The 27,128-nt window shown below is 38.7% G+C and overlaps 3 protein-coding genes across 8 annotated transcripts in view; all 3 read right to left on the bottom strand.

Annotated features, from left to right (window-relative positions):
• Positions 1-222: 222 nt before the first annotated feature.
• On the bottom strand, positions 223-7,333 carry mapre3a (microtubule-associated protein, RP/EB family, member 3a). Of its 2 annotated transcripts, XM_080293846.1 has the most exons (8): positions 7,077-7,333; positions 4,901-5,023; positions 4,646-4,791; positions 4,351-4,507; positions 2,697-2,839; positions 2,435-2,587; positions 1,710-1,812; positions 1,446-1,627 (listed from the first exon to the last, which is right to left on the bottom strand). In XM_080293846.1, the coding sequence occupies exons 2-7, from the start codon at positions 5,019-5,021 to the stop codon at positions 1,753-1,755; spliced, it is 780 nt and encodes a 259-aa protein (XP_080149972.1). In that variant the 5' UTR covers positions 5,022-5,023; positions 7,077-7,333; the 3' UTR covers positions 1,446-1,627; positions 1,710-1,752. The 2 variants fall into 2 exon arrangements, with proteins under 2 accessions (XP_026008526.1, XP_080149972.1); XM_026152741.2 differs by lacking the exon at positions 1,710-1,812 and having other exon boundaries at positions 223-1,627.
• A 514-nt stretch (positions 7,334-7,847) lies between these two features.
• dpysl5a (dihydropyrimidinase like 5a) lies at positions 7,848-20,347 on the bottom strand. 2 transcript variants are annotated; one of them, XM_026152683.2, is made up of 13 exons: positions 20,173-20,347; positions 17,811-18,081; positions 16,005-16,163; positions 14,608-14,787; positions 14,424-14,492; positions 14,262-14,306; positions 13,111-13,186; positions 12,736-12,892; positions 12,477-12,618; positions 12,100-12,242; positions 11,762-11,969; positions 10,661-10,829; positions 7,848-9,856 (listed from the first exon to the last, which is right to left on the bottom strand). In XM_026152683.2, the coding sequence occupies exons 2-13, from the start codon at positions 18,069-18,071 to the stop codon at positions 9,771-9,773; spliced, it is 1,695 nt and encodes a 564-aa protein (XP_026008468.1). In that variant the 5' UTR covers positions 18,072-18,081; positions 20,173-20,347; the 3' UTR covers positions 7,848-9,770. The 2 variants fall into 2 exon arrangements, with proteins under 2 accessions (XP_026008468.1, XP_026008467.1); XM_026152682.2 differs by lacking the exon at positions 20,173-20,347 and adding an exon at positions 18,252-18,376.
• Positions 20,348-26,266: 5,919 nt separating this feature from the next.
• LOC113011724 (DNA (cytosine-5)-methyltransferase 3A-like) overlaps positions 26,267-27,128 on the bottom strand; it is a 50,380-nt gene continuing 49,518 nt past the window's right edge. For 2 of the 4 annotated variants that reach the window (XM_026151412.2, XM_080293845.1), the window contains 2 exons: positions 26,956-27,074; positions 26,267-26,824 (listed from right to left, as the gene is read on the bottom strand). In XM_026151412.2, coding sequence (XP_026007197.2) covers positions 26,683-26,824; positions 26,956-27,074 — 261 coding nt within the window. In that variant the 3' untranslated portion in view covers positions 26,267-26,682. The remainder of the gene's footprint in view (positions 26,825-26,955; positions 27,075-27,128) is intronic. The other 2 variants (XM_026151410.2, XM_080293844.1) reach the window with 1 other exon arrangement.

Below are 27,128 nucleotides of genomic sequence, written 5' to 3'. Positions count from 1 at the left end.
GATTTCCCTGGGCTGTATTTCAGGTCATGAAAGGTGACCAATTTTATTCACTTCATCAGTCATCTTTAACGGCTTGGCTGATTAGTTTCTAATTTCAGGTAAAGTCTTAAAAAGACATATAGTTTGCAAGGTTTAATTTAGCTACGTTAACACATTTTAACTTTCCTAATACAATCCCAGTCATTCACCACAATGCATCACCCCAAATACACCAAAAACAACTTGTTTCACAACTGTTTATTTATTCAAAACTCAAAAGATGAGTGTTCTGTAGATGTTTATATGGTCGATGAATGCGAGTTCCAGAGTAGATAACAGCCAGTTTGCAAAGTAAAAATAACTAGGGAAGGACAAGGAGAGTTCCTTGTTTGATGACCAGTCAACTGGTCTTAGATCTCTAAATAATGACTTTCTCTGAGACACCTCTAAAACCCTGGGCAACCCTTTACAGCAAATTTAAAGTATAAACACAGCATGATTAGCAGTAGAACATGTGAAAATGTCTCTGTTTTTAATTCAGTGTCAGGCTTTTTCATATTGTAGAGTTAAACCTTTAGATCTGCTACACTCGATAACCAAGTTGCCAGAATCCAGGTGCCTTTCCACCTTTACATTTTACACCTAAATAGACTGCGGTATGTCAGCCTAAAAAGATACAATGGCAATTAACCAGGATCGTGCGACATCCAAGAAAATCTGCACACAAAATACACATACAAAATATCACTCATTCACAGTCAATGTGTAACATTCTCATGCTCAGATATGTTGCTGATCAATAATGAATAATTGCAGAGCACTTATCATAAGTCTTGAGTCATTACACCAAAGAATTTCCTTCAGCATTTCTACATGCCATGGACCCACCGTCACAGAAACCAAAAGCTTGACTGAAGCACAAACCGATATGAGTAACACACATGGCCTCAGCTTTCAGTTCACGTACAGTAGGTCTGCACCAATTTTGCTACAGAAAGTTAAATGAAATATAAATAATAAATAATAAAGTGTTAATAAAAAGTCAGTTTTGTTACAGTTTTAGTAGCTCAAGGAGTGTCCTGATTGCACATGGGAGCAGTGTTGTCCTGTGCTCTAACAGTAGTATTAACAACGCACCAAAGGCAAATAAGTTACTCCATAAAGAGCAAAGACATTGTTCCTTCGGTAATCAAAATGTCGGTAATATTTACAGACTTAAACTCAACTGTTCGCCATAACAACCTCCATGCCAGCCAGCTCTCGGCTCTATTTTCTGCATTACTCATGCTGAAATAACTGGGGATGTGTCATACATTACTGTTATTGTTACTGTGTAAATGGAGGCAGGGAGGAGCAGCAAATATTGATACGGAGATGTTGTGAAGAGTGTGTAGATGGCCAGAGGATGGAGGGGGAGGTTACCAACAGATATGCACATGAGAAAGAAAGGAAAACACAGACAGAAAGCTGGGATGATGGTGAGTATTTACAGAAAGCGTGCAAACAGGAGAAAAAAAATGAGGGGAAAAAGAAGAGGGGAAGAAAGATGGAGATGTTTGAGGGTAGGGACACGATGGGTTCAGTATTCGTCCTGGTCCAGGTGAGCTTGCTCATCGAGGTCTTCATCATCTGGAGGTGCAAAGCCTTCCTAAGATACAGAAAAAAAATATATATATATATATTATCATATCACCATATTAGAGCACTTTGCTCTTGCACTGCAGGCTTACTTGTTGTTCCTAGAGTATTTAAAGTAGAATGGAAGGTGAGCCTTCAGTTTTCAGGCCCCTCTTCTATGGAAGCAGCTTCTAGTTTGGATTCGGGAGACACACACTATTGCAACTTTTAAGATTAGGCTTAAAACTTTCCTTTCTATAATTAGGGCTGGATCAGGTGACCCTGAATCCTCCCTTAGTTATGCTGCAATAGGCGTAGGCTGCTGGGGGATTCCCATGACCCTGTATTGTGTTCTCCACACCTGTTACATTTTTGCACTGATCATCACCTGCATTCATGTATATATCAATCTGCTTAGCACTTTTTCTTTTTATTTAAGTGTTTGTCTTATCGTATGTCTCACACAAAGTACCTAATTTCCTAATGTTGTAAATCTGTTCAACATTTGGCAATAAAACCCTTTCTGATTCTGATTCTGATTCTAATTCTAAATTGGTCATGGGGGATCATATGATTGTTGGGTTTTTCTCTGTATGTATTTAAAAAAGTGCCTTGAGACAGCTGATGTTGTGATTTGCGTTGAATAAATTGAATTGTATTGTATTGAATTGAATTGAATTGAATTGAATTGAATTGAATTGAATTGAATTGAATTGAAAGCAAGAAGGGCAGAAAACCTGATAATATTTTATCAGGTCTTCTGCTCTCCTTGCTTTTCACTGTCAACAGTGGAGAGAGTATGGCAATCTGTTATATATCTGTTATAATGGCTAGATACCTCTGTTGCGTAGAGAATGTTAATTATCCTGCTGAGAATGGGGTTGTTTTCACTCTCGTGCTCCTGGCAGATCAACTCGATATCCCGTAGTTTGCTGAAGTAGAAGTCTCTTTCCTTCTCAAGGCCATCTACAGTCAACTTCAACTCCATCAACTTAGAAAAACAGAAAAAGGTGCTTAAGCTGGTAGTCAAAAACTAGTCTGGAGGATGAAATCAGAACAAAAGAGCCACACGGCCTTCTGTCCTTCCCGTTCAACTCTACCTGTTGATTTAGCTCCATGATTTCAGCATCACTGCCCCCATTTCTTGACAAAGTCGGATTCTTCCTCAAGGCTGGAGTGTTATGTTGGACCCGCTGCGGTGTTGGCATGTTTTTGGGAACTGTTGGGGATGTCCTCTGTGGTCCTGGAGTGGTTAGAGATGGTGGGAGTGGTTCAGCATTTCATTTAAGACAGATTTATTGCACTTATTTTGGCTTGTTAGCAGTTGTGGCGATGGATATAGCACATTATAGAGCGCTGATGCAATCATCTTGTAGAAGAATTTTATGCCTTTGACATGTAAAAGGTTTCAAATTGTTTTACAACTAAACTGATAGAAATGACACATATTTAGAGTGCTGAGGTTAAATAGCCAAATTATCGATTCATTTATATAAATGACCAAAGGTTGTTTTAATTTGACTCAAGATCTTAAAAACGAAAAGACCTGTTGCCTACTAAACCTCTATAAGTGCTTAAGCAAAGGTGTTTCAGATAAACTCAAAGACAAAACATGCGAACACATTATCCACAGGCTGTATATAAAAGATGGAAGCGGCTTCCAGGTCTTAAAAGTAACGCTAATCAAGTAGTGCAAAACGTATTTTTATTTATCATTGTTTTTTGTTTTTACTGGCCAAGATGGGGTGGCTTTCCTGGTTGCAAATAGTTTTTGGGACTGTGCACAAGTCAGTGAAAAAATGCCCTTAATTCTCACAATGTATTGGTTGCTTCGATACATTACAAATGATATTCATGTTATAAATTATGGGCCTAATAATGGTAAAATAATTGCTATTCTTCAGGGTGCAACAGGCTAAGGAGCTGGCTGTTCAGTTTTTCTACTACGCACATTTTTAAGCCTGTTTTCCAAGTTGCTCAAACTGTTCATTATTAGCACCTGGCTAACCAAGATGGCTAACTAGTGCAAAAACCGGACGCTCATGTTCAAATAAGGTAAATGCCAGACTTGAGGCTTCGAAACAGCAGCCCACAAGGCAATGAGTGACATCCATCTTTTATATACAGTCTATGGTATTTTCAGTTTTAAAAATAAGTGCAATCATTCTTCCCATTTATAACACACTGCTTGCTAGTGACAAAGTCACAAAGCAGGCTTATGACATACTACAGCTTAAATTAGATTGTTTGCCATGATCTTCAAGCAAAAAGCTTTTACAGAGACAGGGCGAGGCTGTTCAGGCTGACACCACTCTCGTTAGTAGAAAGGGAAGAATTTGTTGTTATCAAACCAGCTTTAATAGAGACAAAGCTGCAACAGTGTTGCATCAGTCGCTCGATGCAGGACACTGGGGAAATAACTATATTTGCTGTTTCTGCAGGTGTTTGGGCATTATTGATCATGATCGATCAGAACAAATGTGGATTTTCTGCCAAACTAACGCTGCATCCCACTAGGCACTGTGACGATTACTAGAATATTACCAATGACTCACTTGTACCTAAAGTGTCATGGTTTTGCGAATGCTGGGCAGTGAGATGGATCAAAGAAGTCATTCTGTGAATCGTGCTGCTCACACCACTTGCTTGCAGGGAGCGCTTTTGAGCCATCCAAAGCTCAGCAAGACCGTGCAGCAAAGGCAAAATGTTTGGCTTTACCTTGGTTTCTCTTTGGTTTGTGGATAAAGTGATCACCTGGATTGGGGGGAGGGGCCACGTCCTGCCCCTGTCTGGCTAGTAAAGGGTCATACTCCTTGCCGTCATAGTTGGCGTCGAAGAACTTCTTGAACCACTGCACAAATTCAAAGTTGTCCTGGAATTTCCCTTTTACAAGCTTTTCTACAGGAATTATCTGGACAATGAAAACAGGAAATAGTTGAAAAGCTCCACTTGATACACACACGTATATCAGTATGAAAGGTAAAACAATTAATTATCTCAGGTATCATAAATGAAATAAATAATAAAACCATAATAAAGTGATTCTGACTTTGTCGACACTCATCCGTTTAAAAGCTGCCTGAAGAACTTTGAAGTTGTGTATAAATTCATGCTCCAGCTTGGCTTGAAATTTGACCTTCTTCAGAAGAATGCACCCCGGAAACAACATGTCCATGAACTGGCAATACGCCGCTCCTTGAAAACATAAAGACACAACAAATCAATCTCGTTATTTCGGTCAAGAGTTGCCCCAAAATTACCTCAGCAGCTTATTTCAGGGGGAAAAAATAACCTCAGGCCTCACCTGAACAGAGCTGTTCAATCTTGGTGTAAGTGAGATGCAAAGAGTCGTTGACCCACGCCAGCATGTCATGTCGGCTGAGGTTGTCAATGGACACAGATGTTGCGTACACATTCACTGCCATCCCTGAGTCGAAAAGAGAGAAACAACCACTCAGCTACATTTTCCTGTTAGCAAGACTTGAAAACCTTAAATGGAAGTTGAAGGAAGAATATTGGTCAATGATTAATCTCTCTGATTGGTCAGTGCAAGGTATGAGTATAAAAATGTAGGGATTGTTTTTATAGTATAATCTAGGCAAAGTAACCATTCTGCATGCTCCTTAACCAAGCTACCAACTACTGTACATAACATTTACCAAGCTTCTTATATTGGATTTGAAAGACTGAAACAGGACTTATTTAGGCCTTAAATAATGATTATTATTGCAATTAATTACTTGCTAAAAACAATGTGCCTATTTCTCATGCAAACACTGCAAAACATATAAACCTACTATACATGATTATTATGCCATTATCTACTACACCACTATGGCTTTTTATCACTAACAATTAACAATCATTATTAATTAGTTTTTAAACTGTGGCTTTCTTCCATGTGTTCCTTTTCCCTCTGCTCTTTTATCTTTCCCCTCACCCCCAACCAGCTACAACTGCTCCTCCCTAATCCTAGTACTGCCAGAGGCTTCTTCCTGTTAAAAGGGAGTTTTTCCTTCCCACTGTCACCAGCACTTGCTCATAGAGTGTCAACTGATTGTTGGAGTTTTCTCTCTAATATTATAAGGTCTTTAACTTACAGTATCAAAGCACCCGAGGGTTGCTGTGATTTGGCGCTATATAAACAATGTTTATCTCGGTTAAACATAAAGAGATAGCAACACATTCAAGAAGCTGGAATTAGGAAATGTTAAACTGACTTCTGACTTCATTAACTTGTGAATCTACATCACTGCACTACTTTCACTGAATCCATTTTTTTTTTTTTTTTACTGTACTGACCTGGATTTCTTCGTTGGGCCATGTTAATATTAAACCCTATAATCTATACAGGCAGATTCCAAAACTGCACTGCAGTTTCTTCAATTTTTAGGAATTATTTTTTCACCCCCTGTCTGACTGTAAATCCTGGGGCTGGGCCACAGTCTGTTGCAGCTGTAAAGCCCACTGAGAATGGGGATATCAAGCTTTTAGGGAGGAAATTTGACTTTCAGACATAAACTGAGTCCCTAAGAAGCATCTTTATTCTCAGTTCTAATCTAAAAATGTGTTTCAAGCATAATCCTCCCTGATTATACAGAGAGAAAAAAATCCGGAGTATTTGTCAGCAGCTTTACACATCTGGCATCTCCAGCCTTCTCTGTGCTCACTTTGCTTGCCTGTTAATGCGGTGTCATGTCCAAATGATCTTGTAACACCTCAGACCTTTCCTGCACCAATATGCATATTAACACGGGCAACGTGGCGACTTTAAAATGATGCTTTTTAAGGTCACACGCCGCTCTGTCTGCACCTGACAGCCAAAGACTAATGAAACCACGTCTGTCAGTTTTTAGTTTGATGCTGAATCGTGCTGTGATTTCTGATGATAACACTTCTATTGTGAATGCACCTTCAGCAACGCATTCTCCCACGGGCCATTGGCTATACTGAAATTGCATGGCTGTAGCGTCTAACCCCACGAGCAACTACTAGCCAGGATGAGGAAAAAATCACAATGTTTCAGCTACATGAGCAGCAAAGGACCACGCAGTGGGCGTACATTTATTAAATAAGGGCACGAAGGGAAGTCTATCTATTCTCCAAAAATCTATCGGGCCTTGGAAAAAGCTCCCATAATGACTGCAGCAAAAAATTAATAAATAAAATCCTGAGCGCAAACCGCTGAAGTCAAGCAAGAGCAAATGGGCGGGGGTCTGACATTTCAACCCGAGCTGAGAACAATAAATGTGCTCGTTTGCTGGGTGCTTTTGGTTAAAAAAGCCGCAACGCTGGGTGTTGCTCTCATAGCGGCCCCCTCTACAGGCCTCCCCGAATACCTCAGGACTGTCAGCGCACGGGAAATATCCTCGCTGCATGGGAATAAAGCACAGCTCCCCGTTAAACCCCTTTACGCGCAGAAAAAGGAGAGATTTAAGAGACGGGGTGGGTCGGCAGGGCGTAAATGCGGCGATACTCACTGTATTCAGGAGCGTCTGTGGTGTTATCACGCTGGCAGTATTCCTTATGTCAATGCCCGTTGCTGTCGTCGTTGTCAGACCCTGCGCGGTGCAGTGCTTGGTAACGGGCCGCCCTGTCTGGGGCTGCAACAATTCAGCCTCTACTGCGCGTGCGCCCGACTCCATGCTGTTAAAGGTTCATTATAAATAGGACTTTGGCCTGTTCCAGCTAAGAGACACATGATGTGTCTGGTTGGATCTTAGGACTGCGAGTGACTAAGGTTTTTGTGGGGTCAGGCTTCACATGTTGCTGTTTTATCTGCTGCTGGATAAGATATGTGAACGAAGGACAAAGTGGAGTGATCATTTTTTACAAAAGAACTGTTTTAGAATTTCTATGGGTTGATTTAATGTGCAAACTGCTGTTAATACTGCTGGGTCCAGTATTTTAGTTGTGATCTACAGTATAAATTTAATTTAGTTTGACAGTTTCCAATCAAGTGGTCAGACCCTTTTTGAAAAAGAAGAAAAAGCACTCTTATATTTTTTGTCTAATTATATATGCCATCTGTTTTCAGTTATTTACATTTGTCCTATTAAGTGAAAATTGTTATTGGTGAAATGTGACGAAGGAGCCTAACAAGCCAAAAGAGTTACTAGCAATGGCAAATGTCTGCGAAATATAGAGAAGTATGAAAAATGTAATGTAAAAGCATAAAACTGGATAAAATTGTAATTTTCCTGTGAAAGAATGTGCAGTATATCGAGTATAGCCAGGAATCAGACACAGGATTTGATTTCATTGTTGTTTATTTGCACTCACATCATGTGATAGAGAGCTCCAAGGGGCGAAAAAAGGAGATAAAAGGATTCAATGTGACGACACATTGTTCAGCACCAGTGTACGTTAGGTGGGGAAAAGACACAGCATAATGCACTGGAGCAAAATGTGAACTCTGTCCAAAAAGAAACAGTGATGGAGGAGTTTTACTAGAACATGCATGAAGATCTTGTGAACATAACTGATTCTAAAATGAGCTAAATCCTGAATGCATGATCAAAATACAAAAAAAGAGAGAGAATCGGTTGCCGAGACAAATATTCACAAGTAGTAACTACAAAATGAACAGTAAAAATACAGTATTAGAGAACTTGAAAAAGTATCAGTGCTTTTCTGTAGTTGCTAAACAAACATACAAACTTTCAGTGTCATAAGAAGGCATTTGATCCTCTGAAGATTTCAACTTTATGAACACTAAAGTGGATCCCTTCACCGCTTCTATACAGAGCTTAACAAATTTTATCAGACCACCTGTCATAAAAAGAAGAAAACACAAATATTTTATAAATCTGTCAAAAACTTACTAAAAACTAAAATTATATTGTTTGTTAGGCAAGTAAAATATACTTTTTTATACCCAAATTTTGAGCAGGCACAAATTTGGGTCAGAAATTATTCAAGCACAACATTCAACCACTAAAATAAATGTTTCTACTGAGGAATGTAAGTAAATAGCTGTAATTTGGCATCTGAATCAAAAAATGATCATGTGTTTAACTATTTCATCTCTTTTTTTGTAAAAGTACATTTGAAAGTTCAGGAGTTAATTTGGGGCACCGGTGGTAACTCACACTGTGTGGTGGTCTAATAGGTTTGTTGAGCACTGTATGTGCTTCACAGTGGTGTGCTACATTAGACGTGTCAGTCAGATGACCGATAACACCCTGACCACAGTGAACCAAAGTTGTTAAGTTGTTAAAAGTGCACCAGTGGTACAGGATGATGTGTTCTCAGGTGAGAAAAAGGCCATTTGGGTGAGACTGTTTGCTCTCTGTGGAAATAAATATGATCATAAAAGATGCTAACATGTTTAGTATCAGTGCTTGTTAAAGTTCTTCTAACTATGCTAACATGCACAGTACTCACAGCATAGCTTCATTCACATTTGGTGGAGGTGGAACAGAAGTCTATTCTGCTATAAGGCTGTTGAACCTGATGAACCAGTGAGCAAAGACTTCATGTTCTTATTTGTGTAATCATTCCAACATAGTAGCATCAAAAGAACATAACAAATAATGCAATATAAAAAAATGATAACAAAAAACAGTAAGCTTGAATTATGATATTCCTCATCATTTGATCAGTAGCAACTCTTCCTTTCACAACTGACATTTTTTAATGTCACGTCGACATCCTTGTAGGAATTTGTCACATTTCATTCATCGTGGCTCTGAGTAAAAAGACATTTTGTGACACTTGTGACATGAAATCATGTAAAAAGGCATCTAAATAGTACATGATACAAGTGCAAAATCGTATTTTACAGTGAGGTAACACAATCGCATCATAAAAACCTTGACTCACCTTCATATTTCTAAAACTGTTAATAAGACTCAACATTTTCCCCTACCAGAATCCAATAACCAAAGTAACTCAACTGCAACTCAATTTATATCTGCTGCTTATATTTGGTTAACATTTCACTGGAATTTGGTAGCAATAACCACTTAGCAAACATTTTTCCCTGGCCGTATTGCAGTATAATTACAGCCACGTCATACAATTTTACAATTCTAAATAACAGCACTGAGTTCAAAATGAAAACATGACTCCGTTACTCCACACATGTTCTAAAGTAAAACAAGTCTTCTTGCTTGGCCATACATTTTCCTCAAATATCATTCTTCTGCTTTACGTAGCAGCATTCTGACTGGTTACCAGATCCCGCTGGATCTTCCACCAGGAGGAGCAAGGATCCTCGCTGAGGATCTCTTTGGAATGTTGTCATCGATTTGAGCACCTGGAGCAACCGGGGACAAGATCACGTTGGATTAGGCAACGAAAAACAAACAACTGCTATTGCCTTGAAGAACTTACTTGAAGCTCAGTCATACTTTGCAGTAGTACAGTAAAGGCTTCTCTAAAGAGCTTATGTTAAGTTCCGGGAGATTTAGGAAATGGAGCATAACTAAAAGGATGGAAGTGTTTGTTTGCTTTCCATTTAATCAAAGCATTTATGGTTTTGATAAAACTATTGGTAAGTAATTTGATGTAAGGTACAAATACAAGGATTCCTTCAGCATAAATGTTCACTATAACTACACTCCAATTATTATCTTCCCAGGTGAAGTGACTTCCCAGGCATAAAGCAACACGTGTTGCACAGTTAGAATCATTATTGGAGTTTTAACCTTTTCAGACGTGTTCTTCAGCATGCACCCTGGAAGCAGGTGAGATTCTGTCAGAAACCTTTACTCTCTTTCTACTGAGACTTTTTGCTGCCTGTCATTCGTCATTTCTACCTCAGCAGCTTGCCAGTAAGTACTGCTCTGATTATGCAGGCCTAAACAAACAAGTTTGATCCCAAACATGGGACAACTATAGTCTTCAGCTGACTTAAAGTGCTGTTATTCAAAGTTACTTTGACTATAGCGCCCTCATCAGGCCAGTCATTAGACATTTTATAAAACCAGCAGCAGCGCCACCAAATCACAAGCTACCAGTGTCCCGTAGCTTCCATTAACATGGAAATTCCTCCTTTTGTGTATCTATAACATAATTATAAAATTCACAATGCCATGTGTATGAATCAGCTGGTCCTCACCAGACAGGCTGAAGCTGGACTCATGGAGGTCCCTCATGCCCCCATGCCGGGTGCAGGGGCGTGTTGGAGTGTCTAGATCTGAAGAGCCGGTGTCTCTTTTTCCAGAATTTGCCACGGCAACAACTTCACCTGTGTAGGGTTCCCGCTCCACAGCTTTCACCGCCTGGCACTGGCAGAAACATATAGCAATAAGTATTCCTTAAAAACAATACTTTCAACAAACTACGCTGCAGGCTTCCTGTAAAAATGTAGAGAACATAAGTTGAAGTAGCACATATTTATTGACATTCTAAATTAATCTCATTACAGTCTTCAAATCCTCTAATCTTGTCTGAATCTAACAAAGTTCACACACCCTGATCCAAGAATTCTTATCAATTATTGAGATTTTTTTTTTTTTTTTTTTTAAGGAAAAAATATGAAGATGATAGGATCAGCAAACTCTCCTTGCTGTCCCCTAGCAGGGGCTTTATGTTCCACCAGGGGGCACTGAAAGCAATGCATGTTTTAGCAACTGAGTATATTTCTCAACCCCACTGCAAAATTTCTTAGATGCTAACTACACCTCCAGAATCAAGATTAATCAGTGGGAAACACTGAGCTTTGTAGTGGAAGCTCCAACAATCTCTAACATTTTCCCTCTCACAGAACATCCCAATTGATTAAGAGCTATTTGGCCAACTCTGGTTAAATATACAAATTCGTTTTTGATTTTCTAGCTTTCCATCTTTTGTAGTTCCACTATGGAGGATGAGACATGAAATCACAATAAACTACAATTATACATATAACTAAGGAGAAATATAGTGTGAAAAATACATGTTTCTAAATTATGATATAATTAACTTAAATTAGTGCAGCTCTGGTTTATTTTTAACCAACCTTCAACCTTTTCTATGATATTTGCCTTTTTAGTACTGCTTTGTCAATTATCCTATTTTTTTTTTTTATATAACAAATGGGAAGTTCAATCATTACAGTAGGGAGTGCGGCACCGGTGATAGAGAAAAATACATGAAACAACTGTGCCGTATCATCCTATTATAAAATTTAAGTTTATAAACCAATGCTTTGTAAGTGTATTTCAGGTCAGGCTGATACCTTTTCTCTCTGAACCATCTTCTTGTAGAGATAATCCGGGAAAGTCCTCAGTGGGCAAAACTTTCCGGAGCCCTCGGCGCACGTGAACATGCCATTTTCGTAGACCAGACGTCCACGGCTGATGGTGACAATCGGTACACCGTGGCAGCGCAGACCTTCATACGGGTTAATATCACCTCCCTGCACCTGGTTTTCAACAGAAATGACCCTGTAGGCAGAGATTGAAAGACAGAAGTGACCCAGTTTAGCAAAGCAAACGCTGGATCAGCCTTACAGCTTTGATATAAAAGCTGCACTGAGACAAGCTGGTCGATAAATGGATGGATTGAGTTTCATACTTGGATCCCTCTGGGTCCCAGACCACCACATCAGCATCTGCTCCTGGGATGATCCTGCCTTTTCTCGGGTAGAGGTTGTAGATCTTGGCTGCATTTGAGCTTGTGACTGCTACAAAGCGATTCTCATCCATTTTACCTCCAATCTGAAAATGAGAACACGCACACACATTTGAATCCATTTCTAATACTAGGGATAAACACAAAACACAAACTGCTACTAAATCATTTGACCCAGTAAAAGGAGACCAAGATGTTTTTGTGTCTCTTCTGCCCGTTCTGTCTGTTTGTTAAAAGCTCACATTCATAACCACCAAAACAGATGTCCTATTTGTGAAAGTTCTCTGACAGCCACACAGGAACAAAAGAGCCACACATACCACCCCTTTCTCCCAGATGACGCTCATACGGTCCTGAATGCCAGGAAGCCCATGAGGGATCTTTGTGAAATCATCCTTGCCCATGGCCTTCTGTTTGACGGTGAATGGACGATGGTCAGACCCCACAACATTTAGAGTGTCGCTGAAGCAGGACAAAGGAAGTCATATTTATTATTAATTATTTAATCAGTGGAAGAAACAAGAAACATTCATATTAAATTAAACTTAACGACAGATGTTATAGTATTTTTTTTCTCACTTTCCAAGCAGGCTCATTAGAAAATTTGGAGTATTGGGGTCCAGGCGGAGAGGAGGCACAGTCACATGGGCAGCTGCATGAGACCAGTCCTGATGATAGTACTGCATACCATTCAGGACAGTGTGGGCAGTTGTTGTTTCTCCGTGGACCACCTTACCTGTGGTCAGACATTTCAATAAGGACATATATTAGCTAGAATAATAGTGCAAGGAGCTTAAAAGACAAGCAAACACTGATTTTCAGTTGACTTTAGGATCATCAAAGCAGACATTTAAGTAACAGTAGATCAAATCTGATCAAAGAAATACATTCCCTTAATGCACATCACTTGCTTCAAAGATAGTAACACTAAATATAAAAGATAAAGAGCCTCACCTTGCATCTTGGCTGTAGCCACTACATCTCCAGCAGACATACTGGAGACATTCACAAGATAAACTGGGCAGTGGGCCTAACAGAAAACAAAAAGGTTATATAGTTAGGTCCACAAGTGCTTGTACAGACTTTTTAATACAAAAGCAGCATTAACTGTTGAAGAAGTACAGTTATTTTTATTCATAGATCCTTATTTTCAAAGTCTCAAAAGTACAGTAATTGGACAAACTACATGGATGAAAATAATTTCTACATACTTTTCGCTTACATCGTTCTAGTACAAGTTAATTTAGAGTTTTATCTGCTAAATCTGTGTTTTTTAGAGCTATACAGGCTCTTTGAGATGTTTTATGGCAAAGTCTAATCTGAACTTCCTGTTCCTGGGTGTAAGCAGTGGTTTGCACCCTGTTTTAAAGCTTCGGTGTATTTATATTCATAAAGGCGTCTCTTGATTGCAGACTTTGGCAACGATACGCCTACCTCCTCCAGAGTGTTGTTGACTTGGCTAGATGTTTTGAAGGGTTGTTGTTTTTTTAACCAAGAAAAGAACAGTGCAATCATCCACTTTAGCTGTCTTTTGTGGTGTTTCAGGCTTTTAGGTGTTCCTGAGCTGGCCCGCGCATTCATTATTTCCAAGAAAGTGTCAGATTGTTGATTTGACCACTTCCAGAGTTTTGCTGTCTCGCTGATTCAATTCAAATTCAATTCAATTAAATTCATTTCAGTTTTATTTACCAAATGATAATAACTGTAGTCTTAAGGTGTTTTAGATTATAGGGTAAAATCCCTACTTAAACTGTTTGTCAGTCAGCCATCCAGTTAGATTTCAGCCTCTGAAAATGGGGCACTGTGTATGAAAATGGTTGCTAAACAACTAATGTAATAGTTTTGTTAGAGCCCTTAAATTAAAGCCTAAAGTCTGCCCTTTAATTTAATCACATCCTGATTGTTGGTTTAAAATCAACTGTGGTTGTGCACAAAGACAATTTTGTCCAACAAAAACAGCTCTGTGCAGATTAATCATTGGAGTTAAATTGCAGTGTTAGCAGTGCTAAGATTGGTGATTAAAATGTTTTATGTTTAACATCCCTAGAGTTTATAATGACCTTATTTTGATTTCTATACTGCATTTTTTCTGACATCCTACTCACCCTGTTGGCGATGGTAATCGCCCTGTGGGTTGCTTCTGCTTCCAACTGCAAGGAAATCACAGTAAATCAAAGCAAGGAATTTATTCAATCATAGAAAAAATATCTCATATCCTTGACCAGAGTTTGGATATCATTAAGAGTTATAATTATAAATGTTTATACCTCTTCAGGCCTGCTGATTTCAATACCTTCTGGGCCACTAATGCCAAGATCCAATGCCTCCTTGGCACCCTGACAAAAAAAGTAATAATGTTTTTTTTTAAAAATATATAGAAAATGTAATTAAATAACTTTAACAATATTTTCATTTGCGTACACACACTGTAATTCCCAGTAAATCCCTTACCTCTGACACAAGTTCCCCATTCTCAGCGTGGACCCTCGCTATGGCTCCAATGTCCTTACAGTGCTGCAGGACCTGGAAGAGTTCACTGTCCCGCAGCATGAACATGTCCTTATACGCCATGAACATCTGAAAGGAGTTCACTCCTTTGTCTCTTACCAGCTTCTCCATCTCAGCTCGAACCTGTACAAGAGGAACAATGATTCAAGCTCAAATGTGGCCTCAATCTCCAAAATATCCTTATCCAGAAAAAAAAGGTTAAACTGAAGTAGTTAATTTGAGTGTTTAATGCCGTTATTTGAGTTACAGTATTTATTCTTGTAAGTAGGTGGGATCAAAGTGGATTTCTTATTTTTACAAAAAAAGTTTGGTATTTTTGAAATAAATAGTTTGTTCCAGTATTGTTTTTAACAACTATGAAGTCATAAAGCAAATATGGGTCATTTCTTACTTGTTAATTTAAGTCAGTTATGAAATCCAGCCTGATTTAAGGAGAATGCAAAAATAGTTATTTTAAAGAGGATCTGTTATGCTTTTCCTTATTATTGTCAAATATAATACAACGGATATAATAAATAATGACACAGTGTAATGTGTAATATATTGTAGATTACAGTTACCTCATTTTAATGCCTGCTAATGACCTGATTTTGTTTTTATGGGGTTTGTTTTGTTTTTTTGTGTTGATGTGTAAAACCTTAGAATTGGCAAATGATGCTCTTTCTTTTTACCTTGACTGTCCTGTAGTGGTGGAGGCTCATATTAAACATGGCTAAAGATTCAAAGAATGAGGTTAGCATTATCATCTCAGGCACACAGCTAGCTATGAGCACAACAGCCCCACCCACTGGTTGTAAAGGGGCAACCAGATCAAAAGAAGTCGTCTTAAAGGGTGGGGTAAGGGAGCGAAAACAGCTCGTTTCTGACAAAAGATGAACTCAGATGTTCATGAGCAAGCAAAATATGAATAAGGATTAATCTGAGCTGTAAATTCAAAGCTATCATAGCAGAACACTAGATTTAAAATAAGAAGCTGGAAATTAGCATAACAGGTCCTCTTTAAAAATAACAAGTCTCTTGCATTTATTTGTACTTTGACATATTAGCAGCTAAAGATCATCAAGTTCATTATTACAAAGTTAGTCAAATTTAACAAGGATTTTAAAACATATTCCAGGTATTTCGAATAGATTCTGGTACTTTGTGAGAAAGGAAATGTGAAAAGTGCTGCTAACTGCTCCTAATATTGCATTTGGGGGGGCTTAGAAACCCATTGCAATACTTTATACACACTGGTCATTTATAATAATTTAAGTCACAAAGTTGAGTTTTTACTTTAGAAGAAGTGTTCGTGGAGGCGAAACGTATTACAATGACATAGAGCGACAGTGTTCCAGTACCTTGGGTCCCCACCAAGTAACTCCAATGTGCAGAGCGTAATCACAGCAGGCCTTGGAGTCGGCTGAGTTGCGGCACTTTTCGTAGGCTTCCAGCAAAGATTCGTTCCTCTCAGGGAGAACATGTCCGATCACCATGGTGGTGCCACCAGCCAAAGCAGCCTGGAAAAACAACAAAAGTAGCTCTGAAGTCACTTATAATGTCTAATTTAATTCTGTCAAATAAGTTGCAAAAAACATGTGGTGTATTTCCTGCTCTGACATTTTTTCATTTGCTATAATAGTTGATTTTTTTTCACTGAGATGTTTCAGTTTAAAAGCTGTTATTCAGTTTGTTTAGAATCGTCAGCTGCAATTTAAGACTTAAATAATTTGAGACTATATGACACGAACTTAAATTAAATCCTTAAACTTAATCATTTGCTTCTTTAAAAATGATTAAATAGCACAAAATGGATTGATTTATGAAGCAATCCATTTTGTGCTATTTTGTGCTAGAATTTATGAACTACTAAAACAACTTTAATCTACTAATCAGCACAGCCCCGAGTCCAAGCATAAAAGTGATAGCTTCAATTACCATTAATGCTAATGGTTATCTTTACATTCTTGCTGATGGAAATATAAATCCTTCAGCAGTTAAAGCACAGGATTGAGTGCTCCTTACAGTGTAATCATGTTTTTTTAAAACCTACAAACTATATCATTTCTTTACAGCATCAGCACTTCTTACTTTTTAACCTCCTACGAGCAGATTTAGATGTTTCAGACACAAGTTAAGGAAAATCTTAATAACCCAAACAAGTGTTTTGTGCTTCATGCTTCACTGAGCATCTGTCAGCTGACCCTAGAGACTCGAGCGGCGTGCACGGAGTACGGGTGTTAGGGGGGCGTGGGTCTGGGAACCATTGTCTCCAAGCACAATAGCGTGAGTGAAAAGGCTTTGCGGCAATCTTTGCAGCAGCACCCCGGTATCCATGGAAACAGATACTGATCTGCATTTTTCTCTGGACTTATACTGGAGCAGGCAGGGAGGGGCCAGGAGAGAGACAGAGAAGAGGAATGACTGGCGGAGATGGAAAGCAGCAAAGAATTGTGTCTGTCACCAGCATCTACCGGCCTGTTCGCTCCCAGCATCCGTCACCTCTTAGAAAGCTGAAAGTACTACAGGGTGATGAGTCATCACAGTGCCCTGAAGCAGAGTGGGGTATCCCGGTTATATCAGCCTCCAACATTCACCCTTGCCAAGAGCAAAATTGCCAAAACACCTTTGTCTAATTTTGGAGAAATAAACTCTGGATGCAACCCAGTGACATTTATTTTTATAAATGCTTCTTATATCCTTAGTAACAGCTATTGTTAATGTTAGTACCGCTGGTTTGTCTGCTTTTTCTGCTTGCAGCTAGATGTTAAAATTAAATGCTTCGTTACTATTTTATGTGCCAGTTTTTGACGTAATTTCTGTGCTCTGCTTATTTGCAAAGTAATAGATATATTACTTCTGGCTCTCTTAAGGGAAGGAGGAGTGACCTATAAATTTGTGTCTGAGGTCTGACTTCTTAGTTCTAACTTTGACAGCAAAAGTATTCCTGCCTAAAATAACCTAAATATTTGATCTCCGAATATTAAGAACAGAATAATGATGCATTACTGACAGTGTGACTAAAATTAACATCAGTAAAAAAAACCTTTTTTTCAATAATTCAATGGTCTCTGAATCTTAATCTTTCCTGTTGTGACAAAGGTGATAAAACATGAAGTTTGCTCTTTTGCTTCTCTAAATTTGGGACAATATGAAAAGACTGTTACCTTGGTACCGCTGTAGAAGTCATCTACTGTGGTGGCATTCATGAAGCTCTCCTCCAGGTGGACACTAGTGTCGATGCCCCCAGGAAGCACCAGTTTCCCTGAGGCATCAATCACTTTAGCCCCACCTGGGATCATCAGCTCTTTCCCCACCTGCTGGACGATGCCGTTCTCGATGTAAACATCAGCCTCCTGGGTACAGTCATCATTCACCACTTTGCCACCCTTTATAAGGATCCGCACCATCGCTGAGCTGGAAGACATGGCTATTGATCTGCGAGGAAGAGGGAAACATACAGCTGAATACTTTTTGCTTTTTGTAGATACTAAAGGGTGGCAATCTGATTCAAAGCAACCACAGTGTACATCAAAACAGAAGAAAAGTTATAACCACCTGACAAAGGAATCTGCAGTATTTCTATGAAAAAAATCTGTTTACAGTACCTCATTTTTACAGTAGAATAAGATGACAGAGGAGAGAGAAGGATCAGTAATGCTGCTCTGGGACCAGTCTGTCACACTGTGACTGACATCAGCTACAAGGCTGAGTAGGCTGTGTCAGTCACTGCCTGAGACCTGACAGCTCAGTGTGCAGAGGCGTCATAATAAATAGAAAGAAGCTGCGTCCAGTTAAGGGTCACAATAGGGCAAGCAAGGGTCAATGGGACTATTATTTTTGAAAGGACCGAAGGAGCATAACACTGCTTACACTCACTGTATTGTTATATTACAAGAATCTAACCCTAACCCTAAACCTAACCCTAAGAAAACATGTAAAAATATGTTTAGCTTAAACTGAGAATGGTTTTGATTGCCTCTACTCCATTTCCTAAACTGATGGTTGGTACGTACACATTTTCCACTTACATTATCTAAAATCATGTTATCATCTGAAATAGTCACCTCTAGATTTTAACTGCTCACAGGTGTGAATGCTGTGATAAAAATACACACACATGTGAATTGGATGGTGTAGCAAGCCCTCATATTTTAACAGCTAACTCCAGTTTTACATGTTTAAATCAGGTTATTTTTGGACCAATCCACAGTTTTATTCCAGGCAGTATGAAAACTTCCAAAGGTTTTAGGCATTTCTCATGTAAAATTAAATTAATTTATAGTAAGTAACAAATTATTACTCCAAAGACAATTTTATTGAGTAAGGCTGTCCGAGGCCTCTTGGTCCTAAAGGCCCCTCTACTCTTATCTGCTCTGTCCTAAACACGTTTTAACTCATAAAAGTCATAAATAAACACACACAATATTTTCTTTAAATCAGCTGTTGGGTAGCACAGATATAATTACTGTCAGTAATTAACGGCTCATCTGTGACAAAGAAGCAGTCTCTAAGACCTACACCCTCCCTTCCCTCCACACCACTGTATTAATGGTGTGATGTAGTGTGTGAGTGTGTTTCCATCCTTGCGTGCTTGCGTACATGTGTGCATGCAGGATGCGTGCGTATGAGGGTGCGGCAACTTTACTGCAAGGCATGGACTCCTTACACATCCACATCTGATAGCTGATAATGTGATGGATATCCCATTATTACATGTACATCTATTGATACTCACAGGTGCTTTTTTTTTACCCTCCTAAAGCCTGAGGGGACAGCTACAGGCATAATAAAGTCATTACTATATCAGGAGGCCTATAGCTCAGTTACCAGTACGGAAGTTGTCGGCGGTTAGTTATTATTAAACATAGGAGCTTGAGTTGCATGAAATCACTGCACGATAAATAAGGATACACTAAACCTTTAATATAAAATAAAGGTAATTACAAACTTATAACGCAAGGCTTCTTTCGTGGCTACATTGCTCAAATGCTCTTTATTTGATATTTTTCTTGTTCGTCCATAAAATAAATGTAATAAATCCCTCGTAAAAACCAAACGTGCTTTTAAATTGGCGCCAGCCACAATGATTATTCCAATAAATATGGCAATTTTGCTGATTAGCTGTGAACACAGTGAAATGATGACACTTCCACTTGTGCGACTTGACACAAAGAAACCGGTCTCCATCCGGCATGATCGGCTTCACAGCGTTCATTACCGACCTAGAAAAGCGTCCTCTTAACTCTCAGTCCGCCCTCCTCTCCTCTTCCACAATGAGCACCAGTCTGCTATCTAAGTGGCCTCACATTATCATCACACTGCCCTCATGCACGGTGAACGGATGCAGCTGCACTTGTAGGGTGTGTATAGATCACGGGGAGGATGGTATAAACACCAGGTAGGGACCAGACGTGTAGCCAAGGGGCATGGAAACAAAGTCTCCGTGCTCCAGGAGAGGATTTGCACCCCAGACACAGTCACTGCAGCATAGCAGACCTAATAATTCTGACGACGTGGACCACATACCTCCTCTATGGGCCTGCTGCTGCTCCACTCGGATCACTGGATACTTTCTCAACACAATTCAACACAATCCGTGGATGGCACTTCCCAAGGAGATATACACACACACACCAGATGGATACCTTCCTGGCCGGTCCGGGACCATCAGGGGCAGCATCATCACCGTGAAGTCAGCAATGACATGCAAGCAAGACTTCTTATTGTGACTTTCAAAATAAAACAGTTGTTGAGCCCAATGCAACGTCTAGTAAAGTAATGCGAATATAGAGTAGATTTTCATCATGATTTGTATATAATTGATCAGCTGTTACCTAACATCAAGCTCAAGAAAGAAAGAAAGAAAGAAAGAAAGAAAGAAAGAAAGAAAGAAAGAAAGAAAGAAAGGGAGTTTTCTACAACTTATTGATGTTAAAAATGTGTTAGAATATATTTTAGAGCAGCTCATGTTTTATAGCTTTATATCAAATGTTATCAAATAAATAAAAAAAACATTGTATGTAGTAATTTTTAGATACATATGATGGAAGACAATAATTTGAGGTAATTCTTTTTTTATTATTTTTCAATAACAATATTTGTTTATTTTATTTATTTATTTTTGTCACTGATTCACAAAAAACTCTTGAGTTATAACTAACCAATAACTGCACTAATATTGTCTTTGCATAAAATAACTCAATGAAAATTACCTAACTTATACGATCAGTGTAATTTATATCAGCACCGATATCGAAACGCTATAACTAACTATGATGGTATAGCTACTATATTTTATTTTGTAGGAAAATCAGCACACTTCCGGTGTTTCTGTGATTAACTTGACGCAGCTCGCAGCATCCAGGCCGTGCGACTGTGTGACGCTCCAATCAGCAGCGTTCAGTGAAGGCTTGGTTGCCCAAGCACCCAATTAATTTGGACTTAGGGCGTGTTCACTCTGAGGAGGCCGTACCACTACCAGATCAAGAGGGTGATTATGAAGACAGCAGTACAGCAAGGCTGATTGAAGTACCCTTAGGATTCATAGTTAGTACTAATGTAACGGATTTAAAGGATTATGTATCTTTATGAGGTTCACCTTGAGGTATAAGTAGCTCGTTTACCTTTTGTGCGTTATCTTTCAACGACTTCAGCTTCATCTGCCACAGCTATAAATGAGGTAAAGGGGGGAAAGAAAAAGAAATTCTATTGCAAGCAAGAACATGGTACTAGCAGAAAGTGTAACTGCAGGCGACTCATCAGCTCTGATTGGTGGCTGAATTAGAAGCTGGAGAATGGCAACATGTTCAGGTTTAATGTGATCAAGGGGGAGCTGCAGGCTGTCACCTGTATTTAAAGCAGTGAGTCGTAGTGAACTCAGGTGCCAAGACACTGAGAGATCCTCTGCTGGAGGAGCATGGAAACTGGAGCTGAATATCAATGTTCACGGGCTGCTGACAGTCACAAGCTTATAATTGCCTAATTAAGCAACATTATAATTATACTATGATTTATACTTTTATCATTTTATTCAGTATAATTAAGATATAGTAGGCTATATCTTAATTACAGACTAAGTTACAAATGAACAAATACTGAAAATCATAACATTAATTCACTAATGCAGAACCATTCTTAGTAATATTTGCAGCAGATATGACTTGAAAATATAATAGGAATCACCTCATATACAAGGAGTTCCCACTAAATCAAAAGTACTGATTTAGATATTGCATCATGTATCTCAGAGGTTCTTTTGGGGGGCAGGGACCCCTTGGGGGGGGGGGGGGGGGGGGACCCAATTGGACCCAATTATAGTCCTCAGCTGATAAAATGCTGGGTACTTTGTGATGACATGCCACTTTAGCTTGGCTTGCTTCATTGGTTTATATACTAAAACTTGAAGACACACAATAATAATAATAATCATAGACACAGACATAACGTGTAATTTCAGCTGCCCATTTTCACATTAATATGGCAATAAATACATCACTGGCTCTCAAACTCAGCTAATTAGCACAATGGACAAATAATAACAATGGAAGACTAAAATGTGTTGTGTGTCTTCAAGTGCTAGCAAATGAAGCAATGAAGCCATGTCTGGTTAATAAAAATCATTCATACTTTTGAATCACTTTGGCTGTCATGTCCAACAGCCTGTGCCTTACTTACTTGGACACCTTAAAAGTCTAAACACATCTACTGGTTTGACTGTAATGTGACACTGATATTATTTTAAAGTACCTTTGTCATTTATTAGCCACAGTCAGTTTCAGTTTTTGGCCAGATAATGGTCTAACTTTAAAAAAAAGGTGATGGTACATATTTCTCTAACACTTAATTTGGTTCTGGCGTAATTCTGATGCTGAACATCTGAAATATATTTTCTTAGTGTAACGTCAAAAGATACATTTTACAAGATATCAATACATTTAAAAAAAGAAGAAAGACCCATGGTGAATTTTTTTTTGCACAAAAACAATACATTTATTCAAGTGTTCTCCAGCACAAGTACATACGAAGCCTTTATCTTCTCTTTGAACACTAAACAAAGGTATGGGGCAGAGAATGACTGCTACATCTGCTGTATGAACTGGTCTTGAGGAAAACCATACAGGCCATAAAACAGTTATGACAGAAAGAAAGTCACAAAGAGCGTTAACAGTATCACTGAAGTATTGACCTGCTTTGACCAGTAAAATGAAATGCTGTTTCAGATTTTTTTTTTCTTCTTTTTTTTAAAAACAAAGAAACAAGTAAGCGTCAGTTCAAAACAACATTCGGAAAACAGACATGGAGAATATTGTGGCATGGAATGTAGGATTAAGAAGCAATGCGCATTAAGCATACATTATGCTACAGTAAAAGTTATTACCATTTTTTTTCTCACACAATTTTCCCACAGATAAGCACCGACTACAGCAATCTCTAGTCTAAAACAATATAGCAAACCTTTCATTATTTGTTATCCTTATTTTTTCAAGTACAAAGTTAAAATGCCTTTGTTAATATATTTATATGAGTGAAATAATAGTTATTTTTCATTACTACAAGGAACTTAAAACAGTCATTGTCAAGACATGTTTATTTGTCTTCCAATCAAACACATTTTTCTTGATTAGGTAAAATGTTTAGCACCATCGGAAACGCCTACAATCCCTCTTTTTAAAGTCTTACAAAAAGAAACAGAAGTTTAAAAAAAAAAACACCACCGTGTAGGGCTGTGCAGTGAAGTTTAGACCATCAATCTTAAAGCTGTCTTTAGGCCAATGTTAAGATCACAAAACATCCAATCTGGATTCACTTGAAACAAACAAATAAAAAAACAAAAAAACAAAAAAAGCAGAGTTGGAATCTCTCTACATCTAATGCTTGAAGCTTTGAATGAAATTTGTCAATGATTTTTATTTTCGACCTAAGATTTTCTTTCTATTTGATGATATATATTAGCAAAGAATTATATTTGTACATCTCATTTGTAATTAAAAAAAGAAAAGAAAAAAAATTGAAAACAGCAACCAGAAAACTCTATGTACAGAATGTACAACCATGAATATGACGTTAGGTATTAAAGGTGGAGAGGGGGATAACATCTGATAAAATACAAAGCACGAGAGCTCATATTGAGCCACCATGCATGGACAAAAAGGATGGCAATAAGGTCACTTAAGAAATTAATTACATTAAGAAATTAAATTTCAAATCTTAAATATGATTTAGAGAAGCGATAGCATCTGCTCTTACTCTTTACTCTTTGAGTGCTGACATCCGTGTCAAACACTGTGTCAGGCTTTTGTTTTGACAAACTGCAGCCTAAATCCTCTGTGTTTAGCTTAAGGATTACAATCAAGAGAATTTAGTTTGCGCGTGTAATCCATAATTTGGATCGGCGCTTACAATTTGCCAACGTGACGACTACAATTTATCGAGCAAATGGCAGCGGCCCTACTGTCCTTCACAGGGGACAAAATATTTTTACAAAGCAGGAAACACAGCTTTTTGACGCTGCCTTACATTTTTACAATCTTAATAGCAACAGACAATTTACGTGGCAACATACTGTATCGCTGCTTCGAAACAGAGAACAATATGGATGATGGAAGGTGAGAAAAGGAGTTGGAGGTTACAAATGACAATCCATCTACTGTACACCGAGTCAAATAACATGGTTTCACATATAAAAAAAAATCCATTCTTTCACTTCTATTGGCACAGCCCTACTGTATACAAAAAATATTACACGAGGATTGATCAGTTCACATCATTAAACTAAACAAAAAATAAACCAATTCACAAGAAAAAAAAAAGTTTTTAAAAGAAAAAGAAAGTGTACGTATAAAAGTGCTTGATAATGTTGATAAAACAGCACAAAATTGCTATAAAAAGGTAGAAGAACTCTGTGAAGCGGCACCATATTGTTGAGTATTTGCACCTGACAGTTATTCAGTTTAGAGAGGTGGAAGCCAAGGAGGAGAGTTACCCGGCCTGGTCGCTCTCCCTCCTTTACAGCGACCACGCTTACTAACAGTTGTACAGTAACGTCATTGTTCATGATGAAACTAGAAAAAAGTAGCTCATCACAGACTTTGATCTTAAGTTTTTTCTTTTGAATGACAGAAAACATCATCTCCCATGTGGCTAGCTTCACTTTCTGTTTGTGCAGATTCAGACAGTGAGCCTGAGTGTAGCAAGGCTGAGATTAGAAGAGCACCAGTACAAACTTGTGTAATAGCTGTAAAAACGCAGAAAAGAGTATAAGCTCTATTTTGCAGTCAAACGTCGGTCAACCGAACGGCATACAACATTATTTTATTTTTTTTTCGTTAAATGTAAAAACGTCAAACAAAAGTTCATCCAGCAACAGGTTAAAACGCTCCGTATTGTCTAAAAATGCATTGCCACATGGGCTATGATGTTTCATATCATCTTGGAGCACCATGGTATTGTAACCATATTACAGTAGTACCTTTATTACCTTCAGTTGTGTATAGAAACTGTAAACAAAGAGGTATATGTGATCTGGTGTTTTGGATTCTCAGAGACACAGCTCTCTTGACACTGAAGGAAACATCCCTGTGAGGCTCAGTAGCTGGAAGCATGGCTGCACTGCAGGTGGGAGTCTCGCAGTACGCTCACACAGCAGAAGCATTTCACATATCTTGAAAAAAAATATCCTACTTCCTGTCTTTCTGATGTTTCCCAATGTATTCCTATCCCTCTCTCTTACAAGACGTATTTAGCACTCTTCTGTCTTCGTGTCTTGAGAAGAAAGCATAGTCTCAAGTATAGCTTGCACAAACAAATAAACAATACTTGATAACACTGCAGCGGCCCTACTGTAAAATGATATATAAAATTAAATAGAATAAGAATTGCAATTCAAATACAAGAAATAATGTGAAATCTATGTTTCGCTTACAAATTATACCAGAGTATAATTTGAGGATCAAGGCTCTTGTTTCTAGTCACAACATACAGTTGTGGTTCCTAAATTATGAGGTACCGTAAGGGACATTATTACTGGAATGCTCTCACACACACGACTAAAATTTTATCTCTCACACACACTACTGAAACGCTCTAACAAACGCTACTGAAATGTACTCGCACACGCTACTGAAATGCAGTCGCACACACTACTTAAAACCAAGGCGTTTCAGCTGGATAGGGCAGTGTTGCCAAATCCTTAGTAAGGAAAGTCGCTATTAGCGTTGTTGTCCTAAAAGTCGCTAGAAGTTGCTAAATATGGTCATTGCCTAATTTGCATAATTGGTCATGCTTATGTAATTGTAACCTATGTTGTAGGAGAGAGAAATAACATCGTGGAAGAGACATAAAGTGGGTAAAAAACCACCCTAAATGGATTAGGACTATATTTAGAACTACAAATTAAATTCTTTGAGTAATTATTGTTTTTTTTAATGTCACAATTCTAACCCTCCTCCTTTATCCGGGCTTGGTACCGGCAAAAGTGACCCAAAAAAGGCACTCTGGCGGAGTTACACACACACACACACTGTGTGTGTTTAAGTAGTTTTAAACCTTGTGATTTACAAAAAGTAAAAGAAGAACTGACTGCGTTAAAGTCAGGGTGGGAGCAGCGGCTTTGCTCATGCGTGATTCATTTGCAGTTTGGATGGGTAGGGATCAGCATCTCCTGCTCTGACAGCAGCTGGGGGCGACTGCTGCCTGTGAGCACTTTGGCATGGGCGAAGTGCCCACGGCAGCACCCGCTGCTTGTTGGGAGTAAGACAGATATGTGCTTTCACGTCAAAAAGTGGTCATAGGTCTTCCTAATAACAAAAGCAAAAGTCGCCAGATTTGTCGCTAGTCGTTTTTTAGAGAAAAAAAGTCGCTAAGGGGGTCTGAAAACTCGCTAAATATAGCGACAAAGTTGCTAAGTTGGCAACACTAAAACACCTTCCTGTTCAGCTGAAATGCCTTGGTGTTCAGTAGTGTGTCTGAGAGCGTTTCAGTAATAATGCCCCTTACGGCACTTCATACTAAATGGTTCTGAGCTAATTTTTTGACTGCTCAGTCACAGGCAAAGTACTCTTTGAGTGGTGCAAACAGGTGGCGGATAACTGGGACGCTCCATGATCTGCCCAGCAGCCTCTGCCTCGCCAGTCGGCTCATGTTGGATACGTCTGTATAGTGGACTGGAAAACCAAAGACCCTGATGTGAGCAACCATCCACACCACACGTGCAACCAGCGAGCAGACAGGGGAAGACAAAGGAAGAAAACCTTGAAATTCTGACCTCTGAAAAAAGCCTACACAGTAGTTGAAATCATTATGTTTACATACCTCTCCATCTCAGTGCACCACAGTATGTCTTCCTTCTCATTCATGTAGACTGGGAAGTGCTGGTCCTTGCCCTGCTTGATGGAATTAGACCTGGTAGTGATAGTCCTCACCTTGCCAAACTGGAGGACAATAAAAAAAAAATTTGTTTATGCCATTTTTATGTCCTTGCTGCG

The sequence above is a fragment of the Astatotilapia calliptera genome, chromosome 19 (genome assembly GCF_964374335.1).
Source record: "Astatotilapia calliptera chromosome 19, fAstCal68.1, whole genome shotgun sequence".
In the NCBI taxonomy this organism is placed as follows: Eukaryota; Metazoa; Chordata; class Actinopteri; order Cichliformes; family Cichlidae; genus Astatotilapia; species Astatotilapia calliptera.
Note: the sequence above shows the minus strand (reverse complement) of the source record. Positions and strands in the feature narration are given on the sequence as shown.

Bases quoted from the DNA above. Each gene is read 5' to 3' on its own strand.
- mapre3a (XM_026152741.2), bottom strand. From the start codon at position 5,021: ATGGCAGTGAATGTGTACGCAACATCTGTGTCCATTGACAACCTCAGC. The intron at 2,588-2,696 runs GTAGAGTTGAAC...TGTTTTTCTAAG, and splicing joins TCATGGAGCTAAATCAACAG to TTGATGGAGTTGAAGTTGAC. The intron at 1,628-2,434 runs GTATCTAGCCAT...TCTGTATCTTAG, and splicing joins ACATTCTCTACGCAACAGAG to GAAGGCTTTGCACCTCCAGA.
- dpysl5a (XM_026152682.2), bottom strand. The intron at 16,164-17,810 runs GTAACAGTCTTT...TTGTTTTTCCAG, and splicing joins ACTTCTACAGCGGTACCAAG to GCTGCTTTGGCTGGTGGCAC. The intron at 9,857-10,660 runs GTGAGGACCAGC...CGGTTGCTCCAG, and splicing joins GTCCAGCTTCAGCCTGTCTG to GTGCTCAAATCGATGACAAC.